General features: G+C 36.9%; 1 protein-coding gene across 3 annotated transcripts in view; it reads left to right on the plus strand.

The window, feature by feature from the left end:
• The window catches only part of TLE1 (TLE family member 1, transcriptional corepressor), a 73,650-nt gene that overhangs the window by 13,358 nt on the left and 43,801 nt on the right, over nt 1-16,491 (plus strand). The window contains exons 5-6 of one of the 3 annotated variants that reach the window (XM_054284509.1): nt 7,389-7,451; nt 8,262-8,366. The exons of 1 other annotated variant lie outside the window; for it this stretch is intronic. In XM_054284509.1, coding sequence (XP_054140484.1) covers nt 7,389-7,451; nt 8,262-8,366 — 168 coding nt within the window. The remainder of the gene's footprint in view (nt 1-7,388; nt 7,452-8,261; nt 8,367-16,491) is intronic. One more of the 3 variants, XM_054284518.1, reaches the window with a different exon arrangement.

Genomic DNA, 16,491 nt, shown 5'->3' on the forward strand with positions numbered 1-16,491 from the left:
TACCAAGCCGGTCCTTTCCCAGTTTGTATTGTAGCAGTGTTTTCTGCCTGATTAGTTGGTGAGATGTTTGGCAGGTCTCTAGATGTCTGCAGTATGGTTCAAAGAAATTGTGTCCCTGGAGGCAAAGGTGGCAAAGACCTCTTCTGGATTGGAGTCAGCCGTTGATTCTCTCAGCATCTCTTGTAATCTAAATAAAAGTGGGAACTCTGTGTCCTGGAAAACAGCTTGAAAGTAAAACAAAGCTGTGTGCTCACTTAAGAGATTTAAATACTTCTGTGTGTATTTAAGGTTAGCTTAGGCTTGGAAACCAAACAATGGAACTAAAATTTAGATAAACACACCTTTTGTAGTTGTGAGTGCTTAAGCAAGATGGGCTGAAGTTAGATTAAAGGAGAAATGTGGTAACTGCCCTCTTTAGCCAAGTTTAAGAAGAGTCTTGACATAGTGAAGATATGTGAAAGGAGCACTTCGACATCCTGACAACAGACTCTTTGTTGCCCGTTGGCTTTGTTTCAACAGGACTTACAGCTGTAAATGGGATGGGCAGTTGTGTACAGTGGTTCATTGAGTTACACACAGCCTCTCTCTATTTTTATAAAGCATTGAAATTAGACATCTGAAATATATCCAGTCACTTTACACTTGAATGGGATCCAAATCTGTAGTAGATATTTGGCAAGTGTAGCTGTTGTCTTATGCATCATATGTAGCTTATGTTTAAATTATTGTGACCTTTCTGTAATTTAAATGAACATCTAAGAGGATTCAGATAAAAGTAGTTTAGGTACTGAATTAAAGCTCTCTAATTTCATTTTGGAAACTATGTAGCATTCAGTATCTTTATAATTTTGAATTTTTATTCTGTTAATATTTCTGCTGCTTCTTTTCCCCACTACTACTTGCAATACAGTGATCTTTTGGTTTTTTTATTGCTAAAGATTTTTCATCCCAGTCTTCTGGGATTTTAATATCATTTTGTGGGTGACTGATCTCAAAATGAGTAGTACTAATGCGGGGCAGAAGGAAACTGTATTTATTAACTACATGTCATGCTAAACTGAAGTTTATGCCCAAAATTCAGAGATTATTTTTGTTGCTGGAATGAATGCTACCCATTGCTTCTTGTCAGATTGAATATCAAGTATCTGTTGAGAATAAACCTTCTCACTCCTTCCTATTGGTGAGAGTACTAGTGATGAAAGTGTTGTAATTTTAAATACAGTTGGAAGGCCGACTTCCACAATTTGTCACAGGTTGGTTAGTACAGGAGTAAAAGGGGAGATGGATGTGGCTACTTGTGCAAGTCTATTACTCAGGAGGCCTGTAAATTTGATTGGCTGCTGCAGTTCTTCCAGAATCATTGGATTTGAGAGCAATAGAAAGATAAGATATCCAATTACCCAAATGATTTGCAGGGTTAGCCAACGTTGTCATGGAAACGCAAGTTGGAACAAATTAAATTTTAAGCAATAAAATAATCTTAAAGCACGTCTGGGAACAAGAAAATTTGGCAGTGGCACTTACCTGAATTGAATCTTAGCTTGACACGCTGTTGTTTGACATTGATATAGTGTGGGGGCCTAAACTTTTAAATAGCATGTTGCCTTTATTTTTATTTTTTTTTTCTTTTGCAGCCATTGCCAAAGTGGAATGTAGTGTATTAATTTTAAATAAAAGGGCATTCATAATATATGCATATCTCTGTGCTCAACCTGGATTCAATAACATGAACAGCAAAGTTCACAGAATGCTAGCCTTAATCATTTGAAGCTTTTGAGTGTTTAGGTTTTGAGATTTAATTATAATTCCAACATCCCCTCATCCCCTGAATTCTTAGCAACTAATTTTTGAAGGTGCTGGAGTCATGCTGTAGCAAGTACTAACAAAGCATACAGAAAGCTAAGTACAGTGAAATACATTTTTTTCTGTAATTGCTCTCTGAATGTGTCTACTTTCTCTTGTTTTTGAAGATTTTGATCACAAAAAGAATAAAGGCTTTGTCATTTAAGTGCATTGCTTGTTTCAGTGATTCTGTTGGAAAAAATAAAACACTAAATGGATATTAAACTTCAACACAAGACTAAAATATACAGTTTCTTACTGCATTTCACAAGTTTTGGGTATTTGAATGAGTTCTGCCTTGCAGCAGGAATTTAAAAAAATGGTCAAGCATGTCCCAGAAAGAGGGCTTTTATTCACATGCCTTATAGACAGATGGAGATTAAAACTGGGCTGAGGTCAAGCCATTCGCAGCATTCTCATGGGCTTCGATTTTTCTTCTCATCCCCACCACAGATAATCTCAAATGATTCAGTAATGACCAAAAGTGCAATGTTGACCTTTTCTCCCCAGTGGATTACTGTGTTACATGCTGTAAATGGCAGGAAGTCCATTTTGTCCTTCCAGGAGGAGTTCAGTGTTGTACTTGGCTTTCTAATTCCTGAAAGTGTAAGCAGAGGCAGAATGCTTAAGAATTACCTTCTAAAGCTTTTGTGAATGTGTTCTAACAGTATATTCCTTTGTGTGCATTAAAGGCTGATTCTCTGATTCTTTTGCTTGAAGGGAATGAATTAGGACATGCTTCTTTGGTATTATCAGAACATTGGTGGTTTTTGCTTTATTTTTAATCATGTTGTTCCTAAGCTGTATTTTGCTGAATTTATTACAAATTTTACTTGCAAAATTGGATCAAAATAATAGCATAAATAAAAATGTAAAAAAATAAGACTACTTCAGAACTGGTGATAGAGCAGATCTGAAAGGACTGCTCTAACTTTGTGGTACTGGAAGTTCAGTGCAGGAATGAATAACAAGCTTCTGACATAAAATGGGCATTTTTAGCCAAGCATCGCTTTGTAAAATAGAATCTGAACAGCTGAGCCTGAGCCATAATAATGGAGCAGCTGTTGCAGGGCAAGTGATTGCTAAAACTGAAGTATTGTAAGATTTAATTTTTGTCTTAAATCACCACGTATCCTATAGCTGAAGTTAGTACTGGGATATGTATTGGTAGACACTGGAGCAAACCCAAAATTACTCCCCTTGAAACCTCTGAAGCTGAAAGGGGATTAACTAATTCTCCTCAGAGAAAGTCTATGTTCTTCACTCAGAAGTTAAACTGCTGGTTCCCATAAGTTAGGGCTTCTTGCATAGAGCTAAAATACACATGGGTGTTTGTTATGCTGTGAAATACAACTTGAATACTTGTGTTATACTTCCTTTTAATTTCATTGCAAAAATTTGTCCTTTTCAAGAAATTGTGATTTAGGTATGACACCTTATGTGGAACTTTGGGAAGTACAGGCTATCAAAATGCAAAATTATCTGGAGCAGACTACTGTAAAGGAAAACAGGTCAATACTTTTTTCTAACAATACAGAAGGAAAACAGAATTCAATTCTACAGACAAGTTTAAGTCCATAGTAAAAAGCCTTATTTAAATGAGTGTTGTATTTAGGAACTAGTCTGGCTGCTTTGTTCTTTGTCATTATGTTAAGAATTCACTTTAACAAGTGTGCAAGGCAAACTTAAGTACAAACACTTGAGTTTGGCAATGGTTAGGTCAAAACATTTAAGTCCTTAACTAAATGGAACGGAGCAAAAAAAATTACACAAGTGAAGAGAAAAAAATCTATCTGCTGAACTTAATTTTACAAAATGCAGCTGAATTCCTTCATGTTAATTTTTAATGATACTTCAGAAAGGAGGGTAGCACTTCAGTCAGGGGTCTGACAAGCTAGTCATTTGCAAATAAATCAAAAGACAATCATTACAGCAGCAAGAACCAGTGAATGATGTAGTTTTGTTATTCTCTGATGGGCCTCACACTCAAGTTCTCTATTAAAAATGAATGTATTCAAGAGGCTCTGCATTAAGAACACAAACAATTAAGGGCACTTCAGATGCTTTGCTAAGAGCTGCCGTAGAGCTCAGAGGACTTTCATGAGAGATGCAGGCTTCTGTAGCCTGCTTTACCAAGGAGCCACAGAACATGAGCAATTAGTCATGTTTGTCTATGTTTGAGCAGCTTTCTGCCAAGTTTCCTTTATTTATTCATCCTTAGGACCTCTTTATTTATATGTCTCAAAATGAGCAGTTAGGTAATAGTTATGTTATATTCGAAGGCCTCTAGAAACAGGAGATAAGTACCTTTATTTTAAGACTTTCAAATTCTGAGCCCCAGTCTGGGGGCTTACTCTAATGACACCAGTTACTGATGTCTAGTCTTGGTTAATGAAACTGTCCTTGACTCTTTCAGAAAGGGGTTTTGCTTTCCAGAGTGAATGTGTACACTTACCCTTGAGTATGCGTGCACGCGTGCCTGTATTTCACCTTAAAAAGCAAACATGCATTGTCTATTGAACTGTTGCATTTACATTTAAAGTAACAAATGTTCATTATTTCTCAATTCTTAAGACAACCTCTTGCAACTCTTGATCAGCAAAATTACATCAATTGTGGATTAAAACTTAACTTTGACAAATTGCTAGACAACAAAAAATTTTTTTGACATGTTTGTGAATGACTTTTTTTTTACTTTATATTAGAGTGCAGCAAACAGGAACTGCATGAAATTGCATAGTAGATAAACAGTTCTAAGTACTTAAAACGTGTGTGAAAACTCTTAGACAAATTGCCTTTTAAAGGCAAGCAGACTTTTTTATGGTTAATTGACTAGTCATTTCAATTTTCAGTGTAGGTGTCTCTTAACTGGCGCTTGTAACAACAGCAAGAAATCTCAAAATAAACTTATTTTAGGCATGTACATTTAAGTTTCTTTAGCACTGTAGTTGAATTAAGATTGCTGTTCACATATGGTCTTCAATGATGCCCAGGTTTGTTAAAGACAAACTAAGAAGAATACACTTTTATTTTTTTTTTTTGCTGTTCTGACACTGTTGGGCGTGATAATACTTTAACAGAAGATTGGTGTGGAAAGTGGGAAAGTTGATTATGCCTTAATTTTTAGAAAATAAATTAAATATCTAACTGACCTTCACTGGATGGCAATTATAACCTGATGCACATGATACTGCATTTTTGTCTTACTGTTTGATGTCATGTATAATATGTTATTACAGTGTAGGTCAGATGTTTGGGATTCGGAGCAGAAAAATCCAATAATATGGACAACTTGCATGTTTTACAGACTCTACTAAAAATAGGACTGCATTTTTTTCCCTTATAGCAGCAATAAGAACATTTACCTTAGAATAGGGTAAATGTATAGGCCATTTGTTTGGCCCATACAGGCCAAATAAATTTGCAGTAGACACCAAGTGAGTTTCTTTACTTTATTCCTTCTCTATCCTTTCTTGTCACCTGCTGTGATTCATACTTGTTCCTGGCTGAAAAACAAAATTATTCCCATTGGTCTAGGGCAATTAAGTCTTGGATCCTAAACATCTTAGCTAAACATCAGCCAAACAGATTGCTATGCAACAGACTACCTTTTCTACAGCTGATGTACCCTGCTTTCTGGAGAGATATACTAGGTATGTGGAAAAATGCCCATTAGTACATGTGTTTGGGTTTTTTTTCCCCTTTAACATAGAAATACCAACAGATTTGGTAATAGTTAAGTCTGATGACCAGTAATAGATAAGCTGGTAACTTCCAAGTGTTGACTTTGCTATTATGTGTGTAGTATGAGTACTAAAGGCTAAATATGGAATTATAGATGTTTTGTGGTTGTGGCCCAGACAGAACTCTATGAAATGATAGCTGTTTCAGTTGAGAATAGAGATATGTCCACCTTCTTGCAGGGGGCAAAGATTTCCTGTAAAGCAACTGTCACTTCTTTGCCCTTAGTTAAGGGAAACCTTTTAATCCTAGGAAGAAGCCATCCCAGAACTTCTTTGGAAGCTTCTGCAACACTGTATAGTTTTGGGTGTGTCAAATATCAGGCTTTGGTCAGGTGGAGTGCTTCATGTCAAGAGAGATGAGGTGTTTTACAGGTCTAGATGCCATCATGTATTTTTCCTGTGTCTGTCAGAGGTTTGGAAGGAGGTGTTAAAGTTGCTAATTATGCTTAGATCCCAAATCACCTGTCTACTGAGACATAAAGCTAGAGGGTTGATTTTGTATCCCAATTAGGATGTGACTGATGTATGAAGATCAACATACCACAGCATCTTCTTGAAAAAACTCAGAATTATGGAAAGGTTTGGGAAAAGGCTTGGCAGAGAGTTAACAGTTTTAGTCTGACTTAAGTGAGTTTATCTTTGCTCAGCTTTAATACATGAGATTTCATAGAAGGCCTAATGATTCATAGTAGTGACTGCTTGTTTCTTCTGTCTTGAAACATCAAAAAAAAACCCCAACTAACCAAGAAATGTCTTTATGGATTGATCATACGACAGGGATGGACAGGAGCTTTTCAGTGTCTCTTACATAAGCTGTGTTTTTGTCTAGGTGCTGATTTTGGTTTTGTGCAACTGTGCTACAGTGACTGAAATTGCTGTTTTTAAGGAAAACTGAGGAAATTGTACAGGTAGCTTGAGGGTTAATTATAATAGTGACTCTGAATTATGGGCAGATGTATGGGTCTGAAAGGCTGTAAACACAGATAACACTGAGTAATGAGAGAAAAAGATCCCTTTACCCCACCAGGAATCCAGGGTTTAGGTTGACATAACAAAATGGGACATAGAGAAGTACAAGATATATGAGGTTGTTGAAAAGTGGGACTCAAATTCTTTGTCCTGCTGTAATCTCTGTTGATTTCCCTGAAGGATTGTTCTGTTCTTTTCTGGTTCCTAACCTTGTTCTCCTGCTGTTCATGGTTTCACAAATGTGCTGTTCACAAGATCACATTTTCTGATCTATTTCTTTTTTTCTTGCTTGCATTATTTTAATTCACTTTCAATATGGATTTTAGAAGTCTGCACTTTTTGTCTCCATTCTTACTCACTTCTGTTTTAGTATTTCTTTTGTATTCCCAATGGTGCATTTCTGTCGTTTTACCTTCTAATAGGCAGATAAAATTGATCAGGAAAGAAGCATTTTTCTTCTACTCCTGCTGCCTTCATATTATGCTGATTGATAATTTGAGTAATAATAAATCTACCTTTTAAAAGGCTTTATCTTGGAGTTAATGGATTTCAAAAATGCTCTGCTTAATAATGAAGTATATACAAGGACCAGATTTGTGCCTAAATGTGTGTACAGATTAGGTGCTTTAGACATGGCAGATGTCCTAGAGTAGCTAACAAAATCTCTTTCCATGTCTGGACTTGTATGTTAAGTATTTATATTTGCAGTAGTGTGAAAAATACGTAATATTTTGTTACTTTCTTCACTGTCTGAACTTAATATAGTCCTGTATAATAGTTAATATGTCAAACCCCTAAAATGCAGTTTTTAATCAAAATACTTTTGCTCTGTAGACAGAAATTGCGAAGAGATTGAATACAATTTGTGCACAAGTCATCCCATTTTTGTCTCAGGAAGTAAGTAAAACTGTTCAGCTGTTAAAGTGCGATTATGTTGTTTTTCTGTTTGCAAATTAGCTAGTTTTAAGATGTTAATTTTATCACAATACACAAGTGTAAGGAACATCTGTTATAGCTGAAGTGTGCAAACCCCCTGCTAATTTGATCTAACAAATCTGAGTTCAAACTAGTGACAATGGCTCAGCCTCATTCAGTGCCTGAGGAGAGTGGGAGTCTGTAAAATAGTAGCAATACAAGAAAAAAGCTTTTGTTTCTAATCATGGTGATTGTTTATTAGATATTCAGTTGTCAAGTGTAGATCTAGTGAAATAAGCATGCTTATGTTCTCTACATAATTTATGTCAAAGGTGAGTGTTTAGCTCCTATGCAAAACATTATTTAAGTTTTTAGACCTACATTTAGTCTGAATGACTGTGATTTTAGCATGCTGTGGGCAGCTTTTCCTTGTTTAAAAGTTCAGTTGGTTTTGCTATGTAGGCACAGAGTCCATAAATGTTAAAATTGAAACTAATGTAAAGTTGACATTGTCCTGTTGGCTCAATTAAAAATGATTATTCATCTGCCAGACAACAAATAATGAAGGGACTTAGGGAAAGAGATAAGCTGGCTGCCTTCAGGTCTCTTCTTTCCTTTTGAGCAGGTGAAAAATAGGGTATTGTTACCTTTTACCTGTGTGAGATGTCTTGCAGTGGGTATTGTGGGCTTCTGCAGACAAACTGGTTATTCAAGTATTTGTGATCCTGGTTTGATATGGTGTGGTAATACCTTAACACAAATTCCTCCTTATACCCCTTCTTCTTTCAACAGCATCAGCAACAAGTGGCCCAAGCTGTAGAACGTGCCAAACAAGTGACCATGGCTGAATTGAATGCCATCATCGGGGTACGTGGCCTTCCAGGTCTACCTCCTACAGTGTGTATAACTTGCTTTCATATCTTACTGCTTTGCTATTTTTTTTAAAACAAACTTAATGTTTTGATTTCTGACATTGTTTTGATGCCCAGTGTTGCTGAAGTGTTTTTGCTTCACACAGATTTTAGCAGAGATAAAGGTAGTAATTTACTTTGTTGTCAGAACATAATTTTGGCCAGCGGTGCTGCATGTAACAAAACTTTTCCTGCAAGAAATAGAGTTTTAGGAGAGTTGCTTGTTTATTTATGGGTATTGTATGTCGGTTGAGCTAGATACTTTTTCCTCATGCTTTTTGTGACACTTGAGTTCTTGGAGCTTATACAACTATTCATTCTTCTTTCTTTGCCTTTCTTGTGAATCTTTCATGAATTTTAAATTAGCAAGCTACTGAATAGAAACTTCACTTCCTTTTGAAGTAGTATTAATTGTCTGACACAGTGTTCTAATAGCCTTTCACCAAGAATGTGCTTTTAAATATGCTAAAAAAGTTAATACTACTTGCTTGTGACTGGTTGTCAATCACAAGTCATTTGCTTTGTATTAATGAACTTTTTGAACCATACATTCCTTCCACTGTATGAGTTCATTTCCCCTGCCACTAAGTCTGGAATATTTCTCATGTTTTCTGCCCTTCCGACCAAGTGAAAGAAGTAGCCGAAACAAGAACCTGTCCTTTCTGATTTTATTCATATGTGAGCGCCTTGAGCGGATTCAAATTACTCATTTATCAATTTATGTTAATTGCTTGTGAGAAGATGCCCTGCTGGTCTTTATAGTTCCCTCAGACACTTTGTAATGATAATTAGACATGCTGCTGTACGGATTAACAGTGCCATAGTCCAATGACGTCTACAGACAATGGAACCAGTTAATCCATCTGTGCTTAAAATTACATCCCAACTGGAGATGGAAAAAAAAAAATAGGAGAGAGGGAGGATTAAAAGAATGAGCCTCAGCTTGAAAATGCTCCTTTCATCAGTTTCTCAATTGCAGATCTGCAGTCGGTTTGCCTGTGGTAAGCTATTGGCAGTCAATTAGGTGAAATAAACTGGGAGGGTGACCTTCATTTCCTTTTAATAGCTTTTCCTCCCTGAAATGGGGAGCTTCAGTGGATTTTCAGCTTAAATTTTATTCAAGCTGCTTTATTACACTTGACAGATTAGCTTTGCATAAACATACCCCCCCTTCAAATCTGTGCTGTTTTTCCTTCGTATCAAATTTTGACTGTTACTTAGTTGATTTGCTAATCACATCTTAGAAACCCACACAATTACATCTGTATTTGTCAGAATCTCCTCTATGCTTTGCTTGTGTAATGAATTAGTTTATGAATACCTGATTTCATCTTTGAATACGCCATATGTAAATTTGTGGTATTCGACTAGCAAAGATTAGAGAACTGTACTTTCTTACATTTTTTAAAACAAATCGCTTCTTAAGGATGAAAATGGAATGGAAAACTCTTCGTTATGAAATAGTTTTAAAGAAGAGTTTATGCAGTAAAAGGAAACATATTAAAACATACTTTTCAAGATTCTTTCTTGCCTTAAAATAGTGCTACTTAGACAAACCAAATTTTGCTATCTCAGGCATGTCAACTGCTTTTTTTAATATCTGCACCAAAGTCTTAAAAGCCATAGGATCTACAAGTACCACATGCAGTTAAGAACTTTAGGGGTTTTGGGGAGCAGGGAGGGAAGCTCTTTGGAAGCAGGAATAGTAGGCTCTAACATTTTGGTTTTATAATCATCTAAGATTTACCTGAAGAAATACTGTTCCTGTGTCTTCTGAAAGACTCCTGAATGATGCCATACAAATCCAAAACTGCGAGTGAGGAAATTAACATGCTGGGCACAAAACTTGTTTGACCACGTAGGTGCACGCATTTCCATAATGCCAAAATTAGATGCATGTCCCAGTGATCTTTTACAGTCTTATTAATCAATAGTTACCTTGTGCTCCACAATAAGTTTCATGCTCTGACATATGCTTGGTTTTGTTTGAAAGGGACGGTGTATGTCCTGGAAAATCTGAATAGCATAAAATCAGGTTGACAATTCAGTGGACCTTTGCTCCCCCATCACTGAGCACTGAGGGTGTCAAGCCCTTTCCCCAGAGGGGAGGACACATCAGAGGCCTGTCTGTTCCTACAAGCGGCAGCTGCACCGAGGGTGAGCACGGCACAGTTTGATAGCAGCTGTCAGTATTGTTCAGGGGCCCGACTTGGTGTAAAGAACAATGGAAGGGCCATGCTGCTGAAGTGCAGTGTCTTTCAAGATAAGAAAAGATATAGTAATTTAACGGTTTAGACACCTATTATAGGCATGAAAGATCATCAAACTTCTTTTCAGGGTGCAAATAGGCTGGACCAATCTGTAACAGTAGAAGATGCAATTGGTGTCACACTACCTAAAATACATGCATATGATAATTCTTGAGGATAGGAGGGAAGTTTATTTTGCTAGCTGGTACTAACTTGCCTGGTTTCTCTTTACTAAATAAAATTCTGCATTTCTGCTAGGATTTGCCTTTTTTCCCCCTCTTCCTTTATGTCCTTAAGGGCCACTGTTTCCTGACACCAGATGATTCAAGAGTTTCCCAGTTGGCTTCCTTCAGTTAGAGAAGTTCATGTTATTCCTGTGCAATGTATGAAATCTGGAAGGAAACAAAGGCTTTTAAATTACTGGAAAAGTGTTTTGAAATATAAAATTATTTTGAACTATATTTATTTTATACTTTTTATTTCCAGTCGAAAGGAGGGAAGCCTATTAGAGGACAGACTATGAGGATAGAAACTTACAGTCTCACAGGACCAGGATTTTTCAGAGAATTTGACTACAAAATCAAAAGCTAGACTTTGGAATAGGTGTATATTAAGCACGTATGAAACAGAATGAATAAATTGACACATTTTTTAAAGAAAGTAATATAGTTGGACTCAGTGAGCTTGCAAGCAGTGCTAATCCTCTGTGTTGATTAAAAGTTCTTACTTCAGGAAAAAAACCCCGGATGATGTTTGGTTATTAACAGTCATACTCCTGGCCTTACACTTATCCTACATGTTCTTGAAGGCTTTTGCTGTCAGCCATGGGTTAGCAGTGTGGCTAAACAATCTCCTTTCAATTTTTTTTAAAGATAGCACCATTTAATATTTATTATATTAGAGTAGAATGAAGTAGCAATTTTGCTAGATAAATAATGAACAAAGCAGAAACCCTAACTAAAAGGATAAGTGCCCCCATTAACTCCTTGGCCTTGCTGCAGCTGCCAGTGGCGTCCACTTCTGTAGTTAAGGAAGACTGTAGATCATGGTATGAAAGAATTAGGTAGACTATTATGGTGTAACTTGAAGGCTTGTTTTGGCTTTTTTGTGGATGGTTTGGGTTTTCTTGTGTTTTGTTTCGGTGTCTGCTTGGTTTTTGTGGGGTTGTTTTCGTGACATATGTCTAGAAAATAACAGGTTCATGTTAGGGAGTATAAGTGATTTAATAAGTTAAATTGGTGTGTCTAGGTGTGAACAATTGAAGATTAGATTTACTTTCCAATCAATAAACTAGTTTTATGAGTCAAATATGAAAATATCTGAATGAGAAATACAAGCAGCAAACAGGAAACGTTCTTCAGCACAGTATTTTTGGTGCACGATTTCAGCATACCACTGAGAAGCCAGGTATGTCTTATTTTTCCTGTTGAGGTGTGTTGCTACTGATTTAGTGAAATATAGTATCATTTGGACTGACAGTTCTCCTGAGACAGATTGAGTTGTTGGCCTCCGAGAGGCCTCTCCACTGTTGCATGAGGTGATTGGCTAAAGGATTAGCAAGATGTGGGATTATTTTTTCTCTCCTGGCTGTGGTTGCCAGCTATCTCTGGGATTGTAGTGTGTGAAGCTTAAGAGGATGAGGTTAACCTCTTGAGGGTTTATTCTTATGAGTGTGTAGTTAATCCTTAGAAAGCCTATAAATAACTAGGCTGTATGTTTCATTATAAAATAGAAATACAGACTGGAGCAGAAATGAATGCAGAATTTAGTGCAAGGGAAGAGCTAAGCAGCTGTAGCATTACTTTAGATCCTTCTCAGGCATGATCTGCATTATGTGCTGAGGGAGGGGAAATTGCCTAGTTCTTTTAAATTAAATAAAATGAGATCTAGTGAGCACAAGACACTCTCCTCACTTTTAACATAAACTGCATAAATGCAAGTCTAAATTACTGAACTCTGGCAATAGGAGCTCTATTGTGTAGCAATATCCTGGGTTATTCTTCATATTTGAGAATACACAGAAACCCTAATTTAATCCTAGAATTCATGGTACTTTTAGTAACTACCCAACTTAGTTTACCAGTTTAAAGCAGAAAGCACAGGAGGAAGGTACCTGTCAGCATGGTGCTGAGTTCTCAAAATACCAGTCCCCAAACAATGGTCAGATTTTTACTGTTGGTGCCACTAAGCTTGGAGGAAAAATATGGAAGTGGTTCTGGTAAGTATTGGTAGCTTTACCTACTCAAAAGAAAAAATCTGGTAGAAGGTGTGTAAAATATGAAAGAATGGTATTAATCAAACTTGGTTTCCTCTTGATGCCTTACCCCCACACACCCACTCTCTGTGGACTGATGGGAAATGAAGAATCTTGGAGCAGCAATATAGAGGAAGGTAGTATCTAAACAAGACAATTTTCTGCAGAAGAAGGTATTCTCAGTCATTCTGGAGAGAGCAAAATTGCATCCAAAAGTCAAATAGAATTGAGTTGCAGGCCAGACCTCCCTTGTCTTGTAAGGCTTCATGTGGGTTGGATGGAAAAAGCTTCACCTTGGTTCTTGCCCAAAAAGAAAAACAAAAGAATTTCAGGTGGCTCTCATAAGATCTAGTATCTAAACTGCAAGTCAAAGGTGAGACCAGGTATGCAGTTGCAAATTTGTGGAGCCTAAAAGCTTTCAGGAAAAGAGTGAAAGTGTGACAGTTTAACAAAAATAACTAGTGCTAAAACCTGAAGGTATGCAGCTGCAAATGTGAATGCCGAGAGAGGGCAGATTCTTATGAGATAACTTAGGGGGTACCAAATGTGAGTTGGTGCTACTTGCTAGGTTCCTTCTTGTTGAGTGGGTGTTGTGTACACTATGAATGCTGTAGATCTCTAAAGTGGTCTGTTTCTCAGCAGAGGTGGAGTAATTTTGGTGGTAAAATGTGTGTGTGATGGTAGTGAAAAAAAGAAAGTCTAATTGGAACATGTGGTTTCAGGAAGGGTTAGATAGAAGGATTTGATATTGGAGAGTTGATTGATTAATTTTGTGTATTTGGCTCCAAATGATTCTGTTTAGGCTGGTTTAGAAAGAATGGTTTTGGTGACATATAAGGGACTGAAGTTGGATGCAAGCGCTGGAATAGTGCAGTTGAAAGAAAGAATTTGCAGAATGTGGTTGAAGTAGTATGTGTATGTATTCATGTATGTAATTGGCACAGAGGGTTTGTTATTTAATCCTAGAGGAAAGTATTACTTCCTCTAGAAAGTGATTTAACTCACCTCTCTTGATTCAAGTGTATAAGCAGAATAGCTTACGTGCTTTGAAAATAGTGTTAAAGTGGATAATATTCATAAAAATGAAGCTTTTAAGTAAAAGGAGACAAAATGAAGAGATGTACATAATTTTTCTCTCTTAAAAATGTCTGCTTTGCTTTCATACTTAGTGAGATATGTGGGGGAATTGGAGTAGATAGAGTCAGTGGGCTGAGATAAAATATGATGTAACCTTCAGTACTTGTCTGGAAAGTGGTTGGAAACGTGGTGTGTTGGGAGGAGGAAGGAGTTGGGTGGGAGAGCTGAGCTCTGGTTGGTGCAGACAAAAGAAGAATTCAGCTTGGACTCTGTATGAGGAAAAATGAAATGTAAAGAAGTTAGTTGAGTAAGGACAAAGGGTGGTTCTGTTCATGGAGCTGGCCCATCCCAGTGTGAGTAGGAGTAGAGAAAGTTGTTGGGACTTAGTATGTTGAACAGTGTAGAGCTGCAGGTTGACCTGCTTTGCAGTAAAAGTGGTGCAAAGAATGAAACATACAGATTTTGAGAAGAAAACGCTGGTAAACTGTGGTGAACTAATTGCCACTGTGTGGATGGGAGTGATGTGGACTGCGCAGGCAAAATACACCTCTGACTAGGTGTCAGTGTCAACAGTGGGGTCACTTGAGAGTAGGAAGGTGCAGACAAAGATACAGGTGGAGGAAGAATAGGGGGACACAAGTACTGTAAATATTAAACATTGAAATTGTACAAGAAAATAGCAACCTGCTTGCTGTGCTTTTCATGGAAGAAGAGCAAGACAGACTTGAGATAGGGGCTGTGGGAGGACTAGACAAGAAGCTTGCTTTCCTTATTCTTGATTACAGAGAGGCTAGCACAGGCAGTTAGGACAACTTTAGGACATAGTAAAGGCATGACAAAGATAACTCTTCAATATGCATAAGAATTTGTTTCAAATGCAGAATTTCTGCTGTCTAGTAACTGCCTTGTTTTGGAATTTTTCAGAGTACTTGCTGAACTACCAAGGTCATTATCTTGTATAACAGTTAATTGCCTGAAATTAATACTCAACTGCCTGAAACAGTATCTCATACTATTTATAAAGGTGCTGGCTAACCGGCTTTTCAGACTGAGTACTTACAAGCAGCAGTAGTTAGTAACTAAAAGCAAGAATTAGCAAAAGTGCTTAAATGCCTGTTCAGGAGTAATTATTTGGTGTGTCAAAGTTGTTGTGGAATGTAGAGAAAACATACAATTTTCTGGTCTTGGCTTGGAACACTAAATAAAGATTGTTGTGCTGCTTTTCTTATAACTGTCATATTTTTAATTTGTTATTGTCTCTGAAATGTTTTTGTAGTTAGTAGTAAGTGGGACAAAAGGATAGTGAGCATAATTTCAAATCCTCTATTTACCTTGTGGATTTTAAATTACAAAAAGCCTTGCTACTTAATAATTTCTGTCATGTTCAGGAAGAGTTAAATTTCTGGAGACTAAAAGTGCCTGAAAGGAAAAGAAATACTTTTTAAGATAATCATATGTCAGTAATAAAGCCCTCTAGAGCAATATCTGTAAGTCATTTCCAAATTGGTGCATGCTTGAACTAGTTGTTTTTGGCAACTATGCAGTAGGAGCATGCTTTTGAAGTGTTGTTGGATGGTGGTGGTATGCTAACAGTAGCTAAAAAGGCAAATACTAGATTTGAGGTTAGAAGGTGAGTAATAGCAGGAATTTATGATTGCCGCAGAAATGAAATGTGCTGGCAGTTTCTGCAAGCAGAAGCAGTGGTGCTGACAGCTTCATTCTAGAGACTTCAGGCTTGCATCTGAGCCTTCAGAGAAGGCAACATGTACTTGTCTAAAATTAAAGAAGAGCTTTGTTCTTGAACTGACTTACACTGACAGTGATAGAGGAACATGAATGTTTTCAGAAAACCAGCCTTTGTCTTGTCTGGACCAGGAGATTTTAAGGTCATCTTCTGCCACTTTTAGACTGTGGTTCTGAATTTATTACTTTCTCTTAGAGTCTGGGAAGTCCTTTGGTGGAGACATGTTTTCCCAAGCAAGGATCATTTTTTCTGTGGTGGTTCTGACTCTCCCCTTCCCGTCCTGTGGCATCTGTTTTTTTACAAAGGCTTGTCTGGCTCTTCCATTGTGGCAGTCCTTCTCTCCTGGTTGCCTTCGGCTTTGCAGTTTATCCCTTATTTCTTCAGAATTTAGCCTAAGAAATGAAAAAAAAAAACCAGCAAGATTTTATCTAAGTTAAAAACAAGGCAAATAACATAATTAATACAAGGACCCTTAAAAACATGGTCTTATGATTCAGTTCTGTTTGGTTTTCTGAGGTTTCTTTTGCTATGAAGTATTTGAGACAGGTATTAATCTTAAATGAGCTCTGCGATACACATTTTCTTATATGTTCAAACATACCGAAGAGCTACATTTTTACATAGAAGCATAAACACTCAATATGTATGTAACATACACAGAACAGTACTTGTAATATATAATAAAAGTTGTATGTAGCAATATGTTAGTGATACATTGAGATGTAAAATATTGTGTATTATAAAGTATATATAAAGTATGGTGTGTTTGTACATACATAAAAGGTTA

This window comes from Melozone crissalis, unplaced genomic scaffold (assembly GCF_028551555.1).
Source record: "Melozone crissalis strain CALT ecotype California unplaced genomic scaffold, PUWL_Pcris_2 ptg000005l_1, whole genome shotgun sequence".
In the NCBI taxonomy this organism is placed as follows: domain Eukaryota; kingdom Metazoa; phylum Chordata; class Aves; order Passeriformes; family Passerellidae; genus Melozone; species Melozone crissalis.